Below are 21462 nucleotides of genomic sequence, written 5' to 3' on the forward strand. Positions count from 1 at the left end.
TTTAGACTTATATACTATTTTAGCACACTCTGAACAACCCTGAAAAAAGTGACATGGCTTTTTTTCACACTTACAACCATTGGAGCATTCCCACGGTCATGTGGACAAAATTTGAATGTTTAGCAGCTGGCATGCATTTACGACAGTTATAATGACCTCTGTGACCTTCTGACAAGCGAAGTCAACGGGGAAATCAGATTCATTTAACAACAGTGTTACTAACTTAACAGCTGCAATGATTCACTTAACAACTGTGGCCAGACAGCTCGTAAAATGGGGCTAAACTCAGTTAACAACCCTCTTGCTTAACAACAGAAATTTTGGACTCAGTTGTGATCGTAAGTCAAGGACTATCCATATACAAATTAGGGTATCTCTTCCAAAGCTTTCATGGCTGTTCTATGGTGGCTAGTCTGTTTCTTCATTGATTGTTCCTTTGCTGTTGATGATTGATCCTAAAAGGCAAAAATTATCCCACACTTCGATGTCTTCACTGTCAAAAATTAGGTTGCTGTGTCCCTTAAGGTGAACACCATTTCTCCATCACAATTATTTGTTGCATGAAACTCAATTGACTACATGTAACTGTTATGTCTTAGCCTCGGAGACGTGGCTCCGTCTCCGAGTCTCGCCATTGGTCGAGGCACACGCGTGGCAAGAGCGGGAAAGTTACTGCGCAGTGATTGGCTACCCGGGGGTCAGCCTGCATATAAATTGCTGTCAAGCGGGAACTGTTCAAGCTTGTTGGTTCTAGAGTTGCTGTTGCGTTAGCTGTTGTAATAAAGCCTTGTTATCCGAGTCACTGCCTTGCCTCAGTCATTGCCACCCCTTCAAACTTAATAGTAACATTAGGCAGCTAAAGATAAAGGTAATGACTTTGTAAAGTCATTACCTTTGTCTTTAGCTGCCTAATGTGAGAGAAGCATGTTATGGCCCCAACACTCCAATATGGTTAGGTTAGCTTTATTGGACTTATATCAGAGGTGGGTTCCTACCAGTTTGCACCTATTTGGTAGAACTGATTCATCAAATCTACCGAACCGGTTAGAAGAGGTTCCACCAGTGGACCCGGAAAGCAGGCCACACCTACAGAAGAGGTTCCAAACTTTTTTGAAACCCACCACTGGTCCTTGGATATGATTATTCTACACTATCATGCTCATATTTATAAAACTCAGTGCCTCTGTGAAAGGTAAGGATGACTACTGCGTTTGTGGTGCAATCAGAACATTGCGTGTGTTGAAGTTGTTTTAACGCAAACCGAAGATGCCTTTTAAAAAACAAGTTTACATCATATTCTTATGCAGGCCAGTGCTGTGTGTGAGGTAATTTAAGGTGGTTCTGACAAGTGTCGTCGGCATCTTCATATCCGGTCACATGGGCGGCAAGCCACTCCCATCCGGTCACATGGGTGGCAAGCCACTCCCACAAAGGAGGCCACACCCACAGAGTAGGTTCGAACAATTTTTGAAACCCACCACTGACTTATATGCCTTTGTTGTCCCACCCCTGGGAGGGGGGCTGAATCAAGCAAATATTGCCCTAGGAAAAGAGGTGGTATTCAGCAGGTATTGACCAGTTCTGGAGAACCAGTAGCGGAAATTTTGAGTAGTTGGGAGAACCATTAAATACCAACTCTGACTGGCCTGCCCCATCTATTTTCTGCCCCCTGAGTCCCAGCTGATTGGAAGGAAAGGGGGATTTTGCAGTAACCTTCCCCTGGAGTGGGGAGGGAGTGGGGATTTTACAGTATCCTTCCCCTGCAATGCCCACCAAGCCATGCCCACAGAACCGGTAGTAAAAAAAAATTGAACCCACCACTGCCTAGGATGGTTCTTCTCACACACCTTTTGACTTCCTAGTTGGGAGCACCTTTTTCCCTTTACCTGGTGGGTAAAAAAAACAAACATGAATTTTCTGATACAAATCAAATTGAAAAAGAGAACTTGAATTTCTGGAATTTGGTGTTTTAAAAAAGCCAATCTGATATTCTGCCTTTCTTTCTCAAACATTTGTGTTTTTTTATATAGACGAGCATATGCTTTAAATAAAAATAATCATTAACCAGAATGCCGTTTTGCCATCTTTGAAAACAAACCATGCTGTGTGCTCAGCTATGAGAGAAAGCGTACAGTGCGACTAAGATGTATTTTAATAAGCCATGCGACTAAAAAGTTGAACTGTTCTCACTGTTTGCATTATGGAGCGGATCCAGTTGCAGAAGCTGCCAATAAAAAGCTCCTTAAAGTTGGGCAAGTGCCAGCAAATTGGCAATTTATCTGAATCCAAGATTGTAAGCCAGAGACTTAAATGAGAGCCAATAAAATCAAGTAAAATACAGAATGTAGATGCCCTGCAAACTAAGCAGCAACAAACCAGCCATCAAAGCTGGAATATAGTGTGAATTAATATATAATTAGAATACAACTGAATGCAATTGAAAACCCTGGGAAAAAAATCTTTACTTGATGCCAAAATGATGCTAATGTTGGTGCCAGTCATGCCGAATTCCATACATTATTTATTGTGGCTTCTGTTTATCTAGAGCAAGGGTATCAAAGTTGATTTCTTTGAGGGCTGTACGAGAGTTGTTTTTGTCCAGGATGGGCATGGCCAGCTCGATGTCACTTGTGTTGGAGGCGCCTGTGGTGGCCTGAGGGCTCTCCCACCAATAACGGGTTCCTGAGCTCCATTATCAGCTGCAACCGCCTCCTACAACCTTCTGCCAAAGAAAACAGCTTGGGGGTGGGGCACACATGTTTTTGCTGGCAGAGGCACCGCAGGCTGGTCCTTTGCTGTTTCCAGGGTGGCACTGCATGCCAGATCTAAACACCCCGCAGCCCAGTTCCAGCCCCCAGGCCTTGAGTTTGACACCCCTGGCCTAGAGAATTCACTTAGAGTCAGACAGCAAAGAAATAGTTGTAATAAATTAGTAACATTGGTGTCTGGGAGAATGGCGTGTTTCTAAAACGTACAAAGAGTTAAGTATTCTGAATAAGGAGTTAAGCCAGTGGTGGGTTCCTAACCAGTTTACTGCTTGTTCACTGAGATGGCATTTTGCATGTGCACTGTCGCTTAGCTCATGTGCACACTTGGGGGAGACAGCAAGGAAGAAAACAGGAAAGTGAGAGTAAAGGAAAGTGAGAGGAGAGAGAGATAGGGATTCTGAGGGAGAGAGAGTATGGAGAAAGAGAAAGGGGGGAGACAGAGAAAGAGGAAGAAGAAGAGGGAGAGAGACAGATCGGTGGGAGGGGGGAATGAGAGAGGTAACAAAAACCAGTTGTCAACTCTGAAGCGAACTTGGCTGAAGCTATCTTTTGTTCCCTCATAGTTGCCACAAACTCTGAACGGGGGAAGGGAGGGGGAAATAAGACTGGCTAGCAGTCAAAACAAAAAGCTTTCTTGTGGGAACCAAGGTCATCCCAACAGATTTCAGTTCAAGGAGGAATGACCAAGAAGCCTGCCAACTACTTTAACTGGACAATGTGACCTGTGACATCTGGGGACGGAAACACTTGCTCTTTTAATTAGGCTAAAACCACGGGAAATGTTAGAGTTGGTTTTCACCAGCTGTGCCGATATGATGTATCCAATAAACATGTTCTTTGAGGAATCTACCTGCTTCGGAGTTCTGCTTTTGACAGATGCGTTAGTCGGGACACTAACACCAGTTTGGTGTAGTGCATTTTTTCCTCAATTTGGACAGCCTTCAGATGTGGGGATCCCAACTTCCAGAATTCCCCAGGCAGCAGGGAAATCCCCCAGACATGTCCTTCTTTTGCTGAACATTTGATAACTTTCCCCAGGATGGATGAGATACTTTGCTCATTCTGCTCCACCACCCTACAATGTCTGTTTATGTCTTGCCATCCCTGAATGGACTCTGCCTTTTTCTCTGGATGCTGCTGAAGCCAGGAATGCACCGCCTAAAGGCATGTTGCCTCTCACTTCTTTCAAGTCCTCTTCAGAATTCACTCTTTCTGTGAAGTCTTTGGCACAATCCTTTCATCCATTCTGGAGCCTCACCAAAGAATTTGTGCATTCAATTAGATTCTGCCTGGGAGGCAAATAGGGAAATCCAGTTGGAGACTACTAGGCTGGGAAACTGAAAAGCCTCTGAAATAAAGTGATGGCAAACTACTTCCATCTCATTGCAAGAAAATAGCTTGAATGTGTCCAAGAACTGCCCAGAGTCAAGTTTGACTTGAAAACTTTACTTATTTTTTTTTCCTAACAAAAGGCACTTTGGGATATTCTTCCTTCTTTTGCTCCTCCCCATTTTGTTTCTCTTTTTTATCATTTTAATTTTTTTACCTACATTGAATGTAGCTGGAGTTTTCCTCTTGTTCTTTATAAAGTCTTAACTTACCTTCCTCCTCCTATTTTTCCCACAATAGCAGGGGCTGAGAAGCCTTTTCTGAGTCTGCAAAGGTAAATAGAACAGCGAGGGGGGTAACAGCTGTGTCACACGATTTAGATTAGCTAGAAAGCAGGATTTCCTGCTTTCTAGCAAATATAAATTGGGCAGCACAACTCATTGTCGCACAGCTGATTGTTGGAACTTTGAAAAAACTGTTTAAAATCATTTTTTTAACTACCTATTTGCCCAAACCGTTAGTAAAAAAAATGCTTAAAGAAGTAAAACAAGGTTCCAACAATCAGCTGTGCCGTGAGATTGTCAGAACCTTTTTATAAAACTTCTTTAAAGCATTTTTTTTACTATCAGTTTGGGCAAACTGGCCTGAACTGGTAACATTTCACCCCTGCATAAACCCTTATTTGTAAAGTTACCAGGCCCATAATTATTTTTGTTGGATTCTTAGTGACATTCTTAGTGTCAACACTACCCTGAGGCCAGTTTGGTCAAACTCAGTTCAAAATAGGTCTAGGTAAAATTCTGGGAGATAAAATTTGCAAAAGCTTCATGAGCTTCTGAAAAAATGTTGAGGTGGATAGAATTATCCCAAGCTTCTTCCTTTTGCACATGATTATAGGTTTGCATGATTTATATCCAGTTTATTAGGTGAGTTTTCTCCTCTTCATTACCTTGCTGTCCAGTTCATTTTCTGCCTACCTTAAACCTATACATTGCACAGGAGTAGTGCTAGAAAATGTGTGGAGTGGTAATTCTCAGAATAGAACCCCGCAATCTGGTGCTCCCCAGATATGTGGTGCTCTAGATCAGCGGCCCCAGTCTTTGTATTACTATTCTTCTTCTCATCCTTCCTACTATCTATCTCCTTTTCTTGTTGCTTGTATCTTTATGGTTTATATTGTTTTATTTAGTTTCCTAGTATGATTTTGATTGCTTATATAGTATCCTATGACTATCACTAAGTGCAGTATCTCACGATTCATAATGAATGTATTTATGATGACTGTGATCATGATTTATCACTTATATCTTTTATGTACACTGAGAGCTTATGCACCGAAGACAAATTCCATGTGTGTCCAATCACACTTGGCCAATAAAGAATTCTATTCTATTCTATTCTATCCTATCCTATCCTATCCTATCCTATCCTATCCTATCCTATCCTATCCTATCCTATCCTATCCTATCCTATACCAGGGACCAGTTTCGTGGAAGACAATTTTCCAATGGACCAGGGTTGGAAGGAAGGGGAAGAAGAGTGTGCAACCTAGATCCCTCACATGTGCAGTTTCATACTCCTATGAGAGTCTAATGCCTGATGATCTGAGGTAAAGCTGAGGCGGTGATGTTACTGTTGTGGAGCGGCTGCAAATACAGATAAAGCTTCACTCACTCGCCTGCCATTCACCTCCAGCTGTGCAGCCTAGTTCCTAATAGCCCATGGACTGGTACACATCCGTGGCCCGAGGTTGTGGACCCCTGCTCTAGATTGAATTCCAAGCTAGGGTATTTTGTAGTGTGGAAAGGAATGTCCTTCTGGGTTCGGCTCCAAGTGGGGAAAAAGACACTGGAGACAAGGAGGCTGCTTGGAAAGATGGTTTTAATAGTGGACAGGACCACATGGCTTGAATCCTGAACAGAAAAGGTGATCACATGCTTCAATGTTAATGGAGAAAAAGAGAAGAGAAAGAAAGCTGAGATGCTGAGTCCCTGGTTTTATGCCCTCTCTGGCCTTTGATCTTGAGCTTGTATTGGTTGTCAGACTCCCATGGGGCCATGCAGGGGCAACTCTCTAGGCTGCATTTTGAATCCAGGTTTGGTTGAGTTCTCAAATGCCATGTGGGGAGTTGGGTAAAGGGCCAATATTATCATGCCTTAATCCCATCCCCCTGGAGCTGAAGGGGAGAACCCTTTATTATGTAAACGGACTGGCTTGGCCTTCTTAATGGCTCATTGACAAAGTGGGTGGAGGCAGGAAGCTGCAGGGAGCTATTCTCTCTTTAAAACATGTTTCTTCCTTTTCACATCAGGGAAATATAATATTCTGCCTTTTCAATATTTCCTAGGATATTTCATTTTTTGCCCTTTCCACAGTAGGATTCCTGGAGTTGAGATCCTAATGTATCTGGAGAGTACCAGCTTAGAGAAGGCTGCCTGAGAGGTTCTCTGAGGATTACAGTATCTCATTAAAACTTTTTCAGAACACTCCATAGTTAGACACTGTTTGCAACTCATTTGGGATTCATCAAGAAACTTTCTGCCATTAAAAATGTGAAGATGTTTTTGTGGTTCTATAATTGTCAATAACTATCGGTGTTAATATAAAACACGCTCCCCTTCAGGTACCGTTTCCCAGCAGAGAAAAACTAATGAGACCCATTGTGCCAGGATAAAACATTTAAAACAATGAGATATAATGATGACTGGGGATCAGACCCCCTTAGATAATACTTCTCTCCTTAGTCATTCAAATTTTCTATGAACACAAATTGCCAAAAAGAAAAATGAAAAGAAAAGAAACATCTAAGGAGATTCAACATAGTATATTCCTGAATTTCAAATCTAATTAACACAAATTGCATATTTAACAGAAGAAACTTTATTTGAGGTGAGGTGAAGTTGGTTCTTCCTCCCTCTGCTGTTTTTTGGAGCTCTTCCTTGAAGTTGCTGGGAGTTTTTCCCAACTCACAGAGGGGTTAATCACAACTTTAAGAGTTGGCCAATTGAGTGACATCATCCATCTTATTTCCTGAATGAAAAATAAGGGAAACTTTGAAAACAAACACTTTTAAGACTAATGCAGAATAAACTTTTCTGGACCTTAGCGGCCCCACTCAATGTCTATGGAGATTCTCAGTCATTCAGGTCATGATTGTCCCAAAAGTGCTTTTTGAAAAGGTAACTGGACTTTCTTGGGTTTTTCCTTGGAGATGTTTCGTTTCTCATCCAAGAAGCTTCTTCATTTCATGGTAGAACTGAAGAAGCTTCTTGGATGAGAAACAAAATGTCTTCAAGGAAAAACAAACTCTAGTTGCCCTTTGAAAAAACACCTTTAAGCCCCACTAGATGGTAACCACTCTCTCTCTCTCAAGCAAGTGGAAGAAATCTAGGGGAATGTTGTAGGGGAGAAAGGAAAGTTGGAGGGGGGTGAAAGAAAGGGTGTATGGAGGGTTGAAGTGGTATATTGGGTTTGTATTTTGGGGAATATTGTTGACAAGGATGGCTGTGTTTATTGCTCAATGTTATATGGCCCCGGTTATGCACAGTATATATGTGACTGTATGAAATGAAAATGAAAATGAAAATAAAACATATTTACACACAAAGCAAGTGGAAGAAATCTAAAGAAGTTAGTACAAATCTAAACTGAGATTACTTGAACCCTTTGCAATTGGATTTCTACTATAGATCTGGAACTGAGGCAGCCATGGCTGATCTAATAGATATGCCATTCCAAGACAAGGTATACAGTGTTTGCCAATATTTGTCCTGTGAGTCTTTACAACAAGTTTTCATATCAACATTAGTAGTAATTTCAGAGTTTCTATTAGAGATAACAGTATAATAGAGTTGGAAGGGATCTTGGAGGTATTCTAGTCCAACCACTACTCAAGCAGGAAACCCTATACCATTTCCGATAACCAATGGTGGGATTCAAATAATTTAGCAACTGGTTCTCTGCCCTAATGACCGGCTGAGTAAGCATGGCCATGGTGGGCATGGCCAGAAGGTGTGAGAAGCAGCACTCGGCCTCCTGCACCCCTCTGGGAGCAAAAACAGGCTACAGGGGAGCATACCTCCCTGCACCACATTTTGGGCCTAATAGGCCTCCCTGCAGCCTCCTTGGAGCTAAAACAGGCCGTCGGGGTGTGTGTGTGCACCCTCCCACACCCTGTTTTGGGACTAGCAGGCCTCCCTGCACTTACCTAGGGGCCAAAACAGGGTGTGTGGGGACTCCTAAAAGGGTCAGGCAGACTAGGAAGGGGAGGAACCAGCCAGCAATTTAACAACCGGTTCACTTGAACCGGCCCGAACTGGCTGAATCCCACCACTGCAGATAACCTTCAGATAAGATTATTTATTCATTAGAGGATAGTGTTTATTATTATTTTGTGGTAGCTTTTATCCAACAGCAAGCAAGTGCAAGAAGACAGTGATATATGGGGCATCTGTTCCTTTCCTTGCTTCTGGTCTCTGGAATTCCTGCATTTCTCATCTTATTCTTTCTGTTAATTAAAATAATGAATCTGGAGTTTTAAATCTTCAATATGCTTATCTCCTGGCTCTGAATTTTCCTTTACTTGTGAGTCTGGGGAAATTGTGGCGATTTTGAGCCAATCCAAAACGGAATTAGGGTGGATGGGAACTACCAAGTAACAATTTATTCCAGGCAAGAAAGAAATTATGGTGGTCAACAAGACAATCAGTGTCAGATTTGGTGCACAATCTGTTCTGAGCAGGTTCACTTTCTTCTGAGCCTAGATCTGGCAGTGCTTCTGAATTTCTGGCAACTGCTGCCAGGACAGCTTATTCAGTGCTTCAACTAGTGAACCACCAACATCTTTTCTGGGTTCTGGTTTTCTGGCTTTCCACAAAATCAGTTCTCTGTGGGTCTTGAACACCAATCTGTTATTAGACAAGTTCATGTGTTCTGGAAGCCCCCAAATGCAACTGTCATTAATAAGCAATCATGTGTTAAATAATATTTGTGGGCTAAAGCTAAAAGGTCTTGTTATATATTTATGTAAGTCATCATTGTCCTTTGATGAGGTTCAGTAAAAGTGATTAGAACAATGTGATTTGCTATTATAATCCATTTGATATATTTATTTTTATTAACCGGAAGAATTCATATAGTTAATAAATATGTAGAAAAGGGTAGAAACCTGAGCTCACACTTCAGCTCATGCAAAAAAAGAGCTTTAGACACCATTGCCACCCTATTCTTTGTGTCAGCCATGCACGCACAACCCATTGTCTGCTACTGCTACGCCAGAAGAACCGGGTGGCCAGTGACAGTGGTAGGACTGAACTGAAGCTCTTTTTTGGCACGTTCAAGAAGAGGAGGTCAGTGGTTTGCGGTGCAAGAAGCCTGCAGCTGCCACTGCCAGCTCGCTTCCAGTTGGCAAAGAGGCAGTGGCTGGGAGGCTTCTTGAGCCAGAAACTACCAAAAGCTACAGGCCAAAAAAGAGGCCTGAACTCCCATTGCTGCCATCACCACCCTGTTCATTGCGCCAGCTAAGCATATGCCCCCTATTGCCTGCTAGTGCGCGTGCGCAGCCACACTCCACTGCCACACCCGGCCAGGAGAATGGTCTGCTGTGCCAGAGGGACAGCGTCACAGCGGAGTTACTTGGAAGGCAACTGGACTGTGGTGTCCCTTTAAGGTACTTTGATGTGGTGGGGAGGGGGGACCAAAAGGGACAGGCCACAGGAGCTGCCTTTTCTGCCAGTTCTGTGGTTGTGGCTTGGTGGAGGGAGCATCTTGTGACTGAGTGGGCATGGCCAACTTGATGTCACTCACATTGAATTGGCCACTCCCATTCAGTCACATGACCACCACCAAGCCACACCCACCAAGCCTCGCCCACAGAACCGGTACTAAAAAAAATTGAATCCTACCCCTGGTGATCATGATTCTATCCCTCTGTTAATGCAACCTACGACAATACAAGTGAAAATAAATAGATCACCATCGCAACATGGAAGGCTATAAAGAAGTGATATAGAAAGATTTGTGGCTTGACTGAGCAGCAAATATAGCTTGCGACATGAATCTGTGATCCGGAAATATAGTTAAACTTGGTCATAGCTAACTATATCTTTTAGCTCTTCAATCCTCAGTGAATTACTATGTGAGAGGAGAATATAGTAAAAATGTTTTTGCTATCCAGATATTTGAACAGAATTCTTTGTACAGGATTGAACAAGATACGTTTCTTCTTACAAATCTTTCTACCTTGCTTAAGAGACTAAGGTAGTACAAAGGGAATGAAATAAATCAAATCCTCAATATAGTCATAGAACAAAGTTGAATCACCAATAAAACATGTAACCTGTTTGGATGTTAAAACCTAACAAAATCAACTCTGCTTTTGTGAAACTATAGTTTGATTTAGAGTACCATTGTCAGCGTTCCAGATAACCTCCAAAATTAAATTAGAGTCCAAGGCAACATACAGCTCAAAGTTCCAATTTATTAAGAGAGCCATCCTGGCAGATCTGAGGGAAAACCTGAATCTGAAGCTTCTTCCGTTTCCCCCTCAAAGTTAAAGTTCATGATCTTGCCCCCATGCCCACAAGTCCATCACATGGTCCAATCTTCCACTGCCATGCTGGCAGTTCCACCCATCCAGTTCCAGTCAGGTGCAGAGGTGCTGAGACAAAAGATGACCTTGGCAATCTAGAAAGGAATTTTATTTTCTTTTCTTTTTTTTAAATATAATTTTTATTAAACATTATTACCTTTAAAAAACAAGAAGAAAAATACAACAACATAAATACAACGACATAAGCAAGACAAATCATACATAACAATATAGAGTAAAACATACAGATACAAATGCCGTTTTAAACATACAACCCCCCTCCCCCCCCACGGTGACAGTCATTCACAGCCCAATTTTTTCTTTCTTTCCTCATTATTAGGTCTCTAAGCCACATCTTCTCATTGCAAGATTCAGGGATCTATTACGGTACCTACGTTAACTTTCCCCATTTTAAGTCCCTGCTGTTCTCCTAGTCGCCCACATATACCATAGGTTCCAGCTAAGATAATGTTCTGTTTCTCCTTTGTCTCTCAGCCAGCCCGTCATTCTGTCCATTTCTGCACATTCGTAGATCTTTTTAATTATAGCATCTTCCGACGGTATAGTGGTGGATTTCCAAGATTGTGCATAGGTTATTCTTGCAGCCACAATTATATGCAGGCTCAAGTGCCATATTGAACTGCTTATGTTATCTGGTTTGATGCTTAGTAACAGGTTCTCAGGTCTCCATTCAATGTTTGCCCCGGTAACCTCTTTTAACCATTTTTTAATCCTTTTCCAATATTTCGTGGCCTCAGTACAGGACCACCAAATATGATAGAATGTGCCCTCCTTTCTTCCACATTTCCAACACAATGGAGATAACCCAGGAAACATCTTGGCTAACCTCGTTGGGGGGAAGTGCCACCTATAAACCATCTTGTATATATTTTCTTTGAATGCAGTGGATGTTGTAAGTTTAATGGTCTTACTCCATAGCTCCCACCATTTGCCCATTTCAATTTCATAACCTAGGTTTCTCTCCCATACTATTAGAAGGCTTTTGTCCATCTCTTCATTAGTATCTTGGCAGGTCAAAAATTGGTAGATCTTCGATAACATTTTCTTGTCTCCACCAAACAAAATCTTATCTAGCCCCTGAGGGTTTGGGTAGATCCCGAAACGTGCCTTATCACTTTTAAACCTGTTTCTAACCTGTAAATATTCCCACCATTCCAAATTCCTTCCCTGTTGCTCTAATTCCATTTTTGTTTTCATGTTGCCCTCTTTTGTCATGATATCTTTATATGTTATGTTTCTTGTCCAATTAAATAAACTCGGATGCGTTAAGGCCTCTAATGGTGCCAACCAACACGGAACCCTAAGATAATATTTTTTCCTCATTTTTTCCCAGACCCCCATCAAAATCTTCCGAATATAATGTCCCATGAAGTACCTATGGGGGGTGTCTCTTTCTTGCCAGAGGGAGGCATGCCATCCCTGGGGGAGGTCATGTCCCTCTATAGCCAATAGGCGCCTTCTATTCAACATCACCCAATCTTTCACCCATGTCATGATTGCTGCGTTATAATATGCTTCCCAATTGGGTACTCCGAAGCCTCCCAGTTCTCTGCGTTTTTGCAAAGTTTGGGCTTTGATTCGTGCTTTCTTTCCTTGCCATATAAACTGTGTCACTATTGTCTCCAAGGATTTAAAAAAATTTTTGTCCAATTTAGTTGGTGCCGTTTGAAACAAAAACAAAAATTTTGGTAATACATATGTCTTGACTGTCGCAATCCTGCCCATCAGAGACAATTGTTTGCTACTCCAATTAGTCATATCTTTGGATACCTGTTGTAGCAATTTCATATAGTTATCTACCTTGATAGAGGAACATCTCTCCGTCAGCCAAATTCCCAAATATTGTACTTTGTGGGCCATGTTGATCCCTAACAGGCTTTGTACTTCCCTTTTCTGGTTCAGAGTCATATTTTTAATTAACAGTTTTGTCTTCTCTTTGTTTATACGTAGCCCCGCTATCCTGCCGTACTCCTCTATTTTACGTAAAAGTTGTATCCCAGACGCCATAGGGTCCTCCAGGATAAAAACAAGGTCATCGGCGAAAGCCTGGACCTTAAATTCCTGAGCTTTAGCTCGTAACCCTTTAATTTGTGTATCGCTTCTCACTATTCTAAGAAGGGGTTCTAATGTGAGGATAAACAATAGGGGGGATAGCGGGCATCCTTGTCTTGTGCCTTTACCAATCACAATGTCACCCGCCTCTTCTCCGTTTACCAATATTGTCGCGGTTTGTCGTACATAAATTGCCCGAATTGCATTTAAGAAGCTTTCTCCAAACTTCATGTTTTCTAGTTGTGACAACATAAAATTCCAATTTACCCGATCAAAAGCCTTTTGTGCGTCAAGAAACATAAAGGCCACTTGTTTATCTGGCCGAGCTTCATAATATTCTAAGGCATCCAAAATAATTCTGACATTGTCTTTCAAATGCCTTGACGGCAGGAAGCCGTTCTGATCAGGGTGTATAAATTTGTTAAGGAAAAATTTGAGTCTATCTGCCAATATAGCTGCAAAAATTTTATAATCCACATTCAAAAGTGAAATGGGCCTATAGTTTTTAATTTGGGTACGGTCAGCTCCAACTTTAGGCAAAAGGGTTATATAAGCCTCAGCCCATGATTTCGGTGCAATAGAATCCATCAAGACAGCATTAAATATTGCTATCATCTCTTGTCCTAAAATTTCCAAAAAAGATTTATAGATTTCAACTGGCAAACCATCCATGCCTGGAGTTTTGTTGTTTCCCATTTTTTTAACTGCCTTTTCTAGTTCCTCTAATGTTATCTTTTGGTTCAGTACCCCTTTTGCTTCATTTGAAATCTTGGGTAGATTTGCATTATCTAAAAATTCCTTAATTTGGACCTCAGAAACTTCTTCCCTACTATATAGTTGCTGAAAAAAGCCTTGGATAATTTCCTGTTTCTCCCCCTTGGTTTCTACTAATTCCCCTTTACTATTCTGCAGTTGAGCTATACGTCTGCTCTCTCTTTCTTTTCGAAGTCTATAAGAGAGCCAGCGACCCGGTTTGTTGGCATGCTCAAAAAAGTTTTGCTTAATCCCCCTAAGTTTTCGAGCGACATCCTCCTGGTCTAAAAGAGAGATCCCATGCTTAATTCTAGCCATTTCTTCTTTTTTCCTATCGTCTAGTGGGTTCTGTTGCAAGGCTTTTTCTACCACCTCCAGTTTAGTTACCCATTTTGCCCTCTCTTCTAATTTTTTCTTGTGGGTACCTATTGTATGTTTAATAGCTAGGCCTCTCATATAAGCCTTGGCCGTATCCCAAAGTATTTGTGGGGTTACTCCTTTCCTATTTTCTTCAAAAAAAAAACCTCATTTCCCTTTTAAACATTTGCTGAAATTCTTGTTCTTTCACTATCTCTGTATTCATCATCCACCTTCTCTTCCTCCCCTGCCTTACTCCCTTCCACACCAATAAGAGTGGATTGTGATCGGCCCAAGTGTTGACCTCAATTGCTGCTTCCTTAATCAAGTCCCCAATTTCTGGTGTCAACCAGGCAATGTCGATCCTAGAACAGGATTGGTGTCTATGTGAAAAAAAAGTAAATTGTTGTTTCTGTGGGTGGAGTTCACGCCATACATCCTTTAATTCATATTCCTCCCTCATGTCTTCAAAGGTTTTGGGGAGAACTCTCCTCCTTTCTCTTAATTTCCCCCCCTTTTGGATGTTTCCTGGGTTGTAGTCCATTGTCCTATCTGCCACCGCGTTATAGTCACCCACCACACAAATATGATCATAGCCTAACTCTGCAATTTTTAAATGCAACCTTCTGAAGAAGGTACTTTGGTTGTCATTCGGTGCGTATATAGCCACCAGCAAGATTTTATATCGACCAAATTTCAATTCGACCATTAAGATTCTACCCTCCCCATCCGTATACACCAATTTAGAATCGATATGGTCTTTAACATACAACACAATGCCCCTTTTCTTTTCATCTGCTAAACTTGTATACATAATACCCAGCCGGGGGTAATACAACACATTTTGCTGGTGGTTCGCTATATGTACTTCTTGCAAGCATGTCAAATCACAATTCTTTTTCCGTAAAGCATTCAGTATTTTATTTCTCTTTCTTAGTAAATTCAAACCATTTATATTTAAGGAAATTAGGCGAAGTTCATCCGCCATGTTTATTTGTTTAAGGCTTTAGCTTTTGTTGTCTGCCTCGTTTGCGGTCTCTCATCTCTGCTTTGTTTCTCATTTCCCCCTTTCTCATCTCCCGGGACACTATTCTTTCGCTCCTCTCCTTGGCTTTTATTGTCCAATTCTCCCTCGTTATTCTGAGTTCCCTTCTTCAACTGGCTTTCGATAAAGTCTTGCGCATCTTGCAATGATTCAATCCGAAACCTCTGGCCTTGCCAGAGAAAAGATAACCCTTCTGGGAAAAGCCACCTATACATCACCTGAAGTTTCCTCAGTTGTGTTGTTAGGTCCTAATATTTCTGCCTCCTTTCCCTCACTCTTCTTGGTATCTGTTTTAGTACTATGACCATCTCCCCCGCATACATGGTATTCTGATTACGTGCCTTCTGGTAAATTTCTTCCCTCAGGGATCGCTTAGTAAACCTCACGTGCACTTCACGTGGCAGTTTCTGTCTCCTAGTATAAGAAGTGTAGACTCTATATACGTCATCAATGTCACTCTGTATCAACAATTTCTCTTTCTGGGCGATCCCTGCTATCATCTCCACCATGATTTCTTTCAGTTTCTCCCCTCTTTCCTCTGGGATATTTTGAAATCTGAGAAAGAAGGCTGACTTTTCTAATTCCAACATAGCAATCTCATCCTCCAACCTTCTGTTAGTATGTAGCTGCCTCATTTCCCACCTTGCCATATTCTCTTCACTTTCCTTCATTTTTACTCCTAACTCTTGAATTTGACCCTCCTGTTTCTCCATTTTTGCCCAAATCTCCTTTTGCTGTAAATTCAACTGTTTCAGTTCACCCCTCATGTCTCCCATTTCATTTTTGATGTCGGCCAGGGATTTTTCGGTGGTCTCTTGATTCCTAGCAATACTATTTTGTATCGATAGCAAAGTTGTCTGTATACTTTGCAATGTGGGTGCCTTCTCTACCCCAGCCATATTGTCTGAAGTTCTGTGTGTTATTGGAGGAGTTGAAGATGGGGACGGCTGAGTAGGTAATGTCGAGGTTTTTTTTCCCACCTTTGCCCAGCTCATATCAATTAAGTTAAGAATATCCCACTGTTTCATAAGCTATCTGCTACCAGTTTGAGCAATGTTCCAACTTATTTTGCTGCTATCTATACAGAAAATATATATATAAATATAGTCCCATAAAAAGGTCTAAAAAAGGTACAGGGAGGGGCTCATATCAGGAAGAAAGGAAAGAGGGGGAGGCAAATACCTCAACACAAAAAGAAAAATAGAAAAAACAAACCTCAAAGGGAAGAGAATAAAAAAGGAAAAAAGGTTCAACTTGAAGTGTTCACCTTTCAAGTGTCCAACACCAGTTCCAAAAGGAGAAAAGAGAAAACAATGCACACGGTGGATATAATATTGACTGTCTCACGTGGAGCCTCTGCGCAAAAGTTTTCCAAAAGTCTTAATAGCAAGCAGGGCAAGTTCGCTGGTTACTCAGCAAAAAAGTTTTCCACAGGTCTTGATAGCAAGCTAAGCAGATTCGCTGAGTACTGTCAGCTATGCCTCTGGGTAGAAAAAAAAAACAAACTTCCCTCTTCTGTTTCCACCAACCTAAGCCGTCTTCAACGACTCTTTATAATGTAAATCCGTCTTCAATTGTTAGTTCATTTACTCCTGTTTGTCTTAGTTGCCGCTAAAAGTCCCATCAAAGAGGAAAAAAAAGATTGCCAGAGATGCAGTAACCAAATAGTAAATCCAACTTACACTTCAAAAAAGTTAGGGCGTCCAGATTCACTCCAAAAAATCCTACGCCGGACAAAAATGCTGTATCATGGCTGGGACAGCTCACGCGTCCCTCTCCAGGAGTCTGGGATCAATGCAGAGCCTCTGTTTAGCCGAGGAGATTGCACTTCCCCCCGCCTGCAGAGAAGCACCTCTATTCTTCGCTGAGTCCCTCCAAGACAGCGAACGGCAGCTCTCTCTGCCGCCAGACCCCCTGATTGTCAGCACGGCTTCGGAGCAATCTCCAAGCCTGCCGCCATAGCCAATGACGTCACCGGCGATCGGAATTTTATTTTCGCTGCATCACATTCTACACCTTACTATCCCCCCTCACAACTCCCCACTAATGAAACAGCATAGTAGAAAGAAGTGTGGCAGGCCAAAGATCCAAAAGGAACATGGCTGCAGGCCTGACAACCATTAATAATGTAATAAAAAAAATCAGCAAGCTTTTGATTAAGTCTACCACCTGCTGATTTCTTTATGGCATTATTTATGTTAGGGCATGTGTTCCCACCTTATTTGATTCTTCTCATCAAAAGGCAGCCATTCATGTGAATTTCCCCTAATGTCTTCTCCATTTATCTTTTTCTCACTTCTTTCTTTAAATGTTGCCAACCTTTTGCTCTTTGAGGAACATCTTGCTTTCCCTTGCAAATTCTGTCTCCCCCTTTTCTCTCTTACGTTCTTATTTTCATCTTTAAAAAAAAATTTCTGATGTCCCTTTCACCTTACATGTAAAACATTCTCTGAACGAATGATATAAGAGAACAGTAGTATAGTAAGCCTTAGCTCAGAAAAAAATTCTAGGGAGAGAATTTTCATGAGAAACCATCTATGACAGTACAGGTCACATTGCATGTTGAAAGTACAGGTTACAAATTGGGAAAAAAATATTCATATACAAAATATACAATTAGGATATAATGTAATGTAATAACATAACATCATAACATAATAATAATTATATATGTATGGATTGAACTAGATAACCCATGACCCAATTGAAAAGAAACAAACACAATTATGGGTTGTATACCAGACACAGATCGGCACTTTCTTTGCTGCTGATTCAGGGACTCAGTAAACTTCTCTATGTGGCCTCAAGATGATAAAACCAAGCTGGCCAGACTAAAACATTTTCGAAAAAACAATACTATATATTTAACCTCTGTCCTTTTTAGTCACTTAAATTACTTCTGCAACTTATAGTTCTATCCCATTCTAAGATACTGTATTTTCAATATTCCTCTGTCTTGGGAAGAAGCAGCTTCTTTCCCTCCATATCAAGTTTGTACTGAGGCTAGGAATATCTTTGATGCACCGATTTTGGAATGTGAAGGTCTACAGCTGTATTTTTGTCTTACTGTTTGAATGAGACAGTAAGTAGACAATTTCTCTCTAAAAGAACACAGCGAGAACTTCAGAAGATGCCTTTTTCACAGGGGAAAAAATCCTGAAGAGACAGAGTTGACACAAGATGAAAGTGTGCTATCAGCAACAACATAAACACACTTCAGAAAGAAAGTCCTGACCCGTCTGTTTTGGGGGTTATATGCTCTTTAATGTACAGTCTTGTGAACTGTTAGGGTATCTAAACATGTTACAATTTTATTATGAAAAGAGAAAGAGAAAGGAAGGCACAATCAAAACTATTGCAAGCAGTGGTGGATTGCTAGCCAGTTTACTACTGGTTTGTTTGCGTGCATGCGCAGAATCGTCTGGGTGGGTGGGCGGAGCCTCCCACCGCCACCACTACCAATTCAGCTGAATCGGGAGCAACCAGGCTAAACTGGGAGCAACTCACCTCTGATTGCTAAACTAACAAAGATTATTCCTGTCGAACCTTCAAATGCAGTTTCCAGTCATGTGTTTGTTTATTTCTTCATCAATAGTCTTTGGAGAGCCTTATGCACTTCTTTGTTCCTCAAAGTATAGATCAGTGGATTAAACGTGGTGGTGAAAAAGATATAGAAAAGGGAAAAAATCTTGCCTTGATCACCAGGGGTGTTGGAATGAGGCAGCAGATAACTGAAGATGGCCGTGCCGAACAAGAGCCAGACCACTATCAAATGGGAGGAACAGGTGTTGAAGGCCCTCTTCCTGCCCTCAGCTGACTGGATTCTCATCACTGCAGTTGCGATATAGCCATAAGAGATTGTGATGAGACAAAATGGTACTACGAGGAACATCACACTACCTGCAAGTAACAAAACCTCATTGAGGGAAGTGTCAACACAAGGCAATTTAAGAAAGGAAGGAAGCTCACAAAAGAAATGATCTAACTGATTTCGCCAACACAGCGGAAGTCTAAGAGTCATCACTGTTTGAATTAGTGAATGGCTGAAGCCGCTTAACCAGGAGACAGAAGCCATTGTGATACACACAGAGGGGCTCATAATGGTAGTGTACTGCAGTGGATGACTGATAGCGGCATAGCGATCATAGGCCATGACAGTCAACAAAATGCACTCCACAGAGCCCAGAGCAAGGGAGATGCAGAGCTCAGTTACGCAGTCACCATAAGAGATGGCCTTGCTTTTTCTCCAGAAGGTCACCAGCATGCGGGGCCCAATGCTGGTGGTGAAGATGATGTCAAGGAAGGAAAGGTTGTTGAGGAAGAAATACATGGGAGTGTGGAGCCCGGGATCTAGTCTCGACACCACAATGATGGTTGTGTTGCCTAGGAGATTCATCAAGTAGCAGACAAGAAGAAGGGCAAAGAGCAACATCTCCAAGCGTGGCCGGTCAGCCACTCCCACCAAGATAAATTCTCCTTGGAAGCTTTGGTTGCTGTGTCCCCACATGGTTTCCATGTTTATTGTCTAAATAATTAGAACAAGTAATGTCATAAAAAAGGAATCCAGTACAAAACAGATAGCATGATCAAATGGTTCCCATTTTTGGAGTGAGGCTTGAATGTGTTCTCCAGTAACCTAGATTGATGCTTAATTAATAGACTCTATGGAAATGATTGGAAGACCAGATCCATTGCAGGGATGGGTTGCTGCCGGCATTACTGCCGGTTTAGTGCATGTGCACTTTTGCTCCTTGCTCATGCACATTTGCCCATAAATGCAATTAAAATTGTTCTGCACATGCACAGAACTGAAAAACAAGATCGCAGCACCATCCGCGCCACCCGGGGAACCAGTTTGGGGGCATGGCAGGCCTGAGTTGCTGTCGGTTCCAGCGACCCAGGCCACCAAACCATTACCAGTTCGGCTGAACTGGTAGGAACTCACCACTGATCCATTGGCACTGGGAGCCAAAATGGGGCTTGTGGGGATCCTGGAAGGGGTGGGTGAAGATAAGGTTGTGAACCCGGTGGAGATGGTGGGGGAAGCGCAGCAAGCTCCGAGATGGGGTGGGGGGGCAGTGAGCCTTACCTATAGGCAGAAGGAGGCAGCTAAGTTGGGGCACAGGTTAGGCACTATGTGGCAGTTTAGGCAGGCAAGGGAGTTTAGGCAGCTTGGGCAGGGAAGCCGCTGAGGAGGTGAGGAGTGACCCAGGAGGGGTGAGTGTCCAGGGAATCGGTTCAGGGGCGTGTTAGGCCTGGGTCACTGCCATTTCCAGCGACTCAGGCCGCCAAGTTACTACCTATTCGGATGAACCAGTAGGAACCCCCTCTGTGATGGAGATCACCCATCCCTGTCCAGCTAAATACCACCACTGGTCATGACCTTCAATTCTGGAGGCCGGGGGCAGGTCTCAGCATCCCGTATGTTTTATTAGGATTTCAGCAATTAAATATACTAAGATTTTGTCAATCAACCGCATCCTTCATTTCCAACACCATTTCCAAGATATGATCACCTGTCTTACACAAGTAGGTTCTCCAGAAGCTTCCTCCAGGTTCTTTATGACAGTGAAAAAAGGCTGTTCCAATTAGGTCCGTTCTGCTAGATCCTCTCCCCACCTGTGAGATATTTATTGATATATTTATTCACTTATTTGTTGCATTGATGTCCCGCAACCTCTAGACTCTGAGAGATTTCAACAATAACACTATCTGAAGTATTTATTGCAGGATGAAGAAAAGTTTTCAGAAACAGCTAAAATGTCATCTCCAAAGGCAATAATTACATCACTAGGAATTACAAAGGGCATTAAAAACTGGAGAGGTAGATACAAAAGAAGATCAGGTTCTTGCGGGTTTAATAGTGAATGAATTTCAACAGGTACAGAATCAAAGCAGGTACAGAATCAAAGAAAGAGAAATCTGAAGCAAATTTTAATGTGCAAGGGAAGAGAAATGAAAAAACACTCCATTCTCCTGCCTCCCCAGTTGCCCTTTTCTCTTACCATCCAGGAGTCTTGCCTGTCCAAAAATTAGGACAAATCATATTTTTTCTCTTTCACACTATTTATGCATTACATTCATATCCCACCTTTTATTCAGGAGTTCACAGCAATGGCCATTCTTCTGTAAATTGCGCAAATTAATAATAAACTACAAATCAAATTAGTTTCGTCAATATTTCTAGCACGAGTATCAGTGCTTGCAATGGAAATATATCCATTAAAAAGTGACATTTTAAAATAAACAGATACATTCAAAAATAACACTGACAACTTGGAACAGAGACCAGCAGACATAAAGACCCAGAACAACTGAGACACGTATGCTAAGATGGGTGACTAAGAAATTTTATTAAAAAATAAAAGCTTGCCTGTGATGAATTTGGCTGTAATCAAAGAAAAGCCAGATTGTAGCATATTTCATGAACAATGTTTATTCAGTCTACAGAACATTCAAAAATATTGAAAATATATAAAATATTCAAATTAGTTCTAAAAGCAAAAAAAAATTATGCCTTCATAATTTAGAAAAAGTGGTACTCATGA

At 41.7% G+C, this 21462-nt stretch overlaps 1 protein-coding gene across 2 annotated transcripts; it reads right to left on the minus strand.

Moving 5' to 3' along the window:
* Positions 1-13411: 13411 nt before the first annotated feature.
* Positions 13412-19430, minus strand: LOC116502912 (olfactory receptor 2G3-like). Of its 2 annotated transcripts, XM_032208932.1 has the most exons (2): positions 18504-19430; positions 13412-13453 (listed from the first exon to the last, which is right to left on the minus strand). In XM_032208932.1, the coding sequence occupies exons 1-2, from the start codon at positions 19428-19430 to the stop codon at positions 13412-13414; spliced, it is 969 nt and encodes a 322-aa protein (XP_032064823.1). The 2 variants fall into 2 exon arrangements, with proteins under 2 accessions (XP_032064823.1, XP_032064824.1); XM_032208933.1 differs by lacking the exon at positions 13412-13453 and having other exon boundaries at positions 18492-19430.
* Between the last annotated feature and the right edge of the window lie 2032 nt (positions 19431-21462).

The sequence above is a fragment of the Thamnophis elegans genome, chromosome 2 (assembly GCF_009769535.1).
Source record: "Thamnophis elegans isolate rThaEle1 chromosome 2, rThaEle1.pri, whole genome shotgun sequence".
NCBI classification, from domain to species: domain Eukaryota; kingdom Metazoa; phylum Chordata; class Lepidosauria; order Squamata; family Colubridae; genus Thamnophis; species Thamnophis elegans.

Coding starts and splice junctions, on each gene's coding strand:
- LOC116502912 (XM_032208932.1), bottom strand. CDS start 19,430: ATGGAAACCATGTGGGGACACAGCAACCAAAGCTTCCAAGGAGAATTT. Junction 13,454..18,503: donor AGGCTCTCCAAAGACTATTG/ATGAAGAAATAA, acceptor AGTTAAAAAAAT/GGGAAACAACAAAACTCCAG.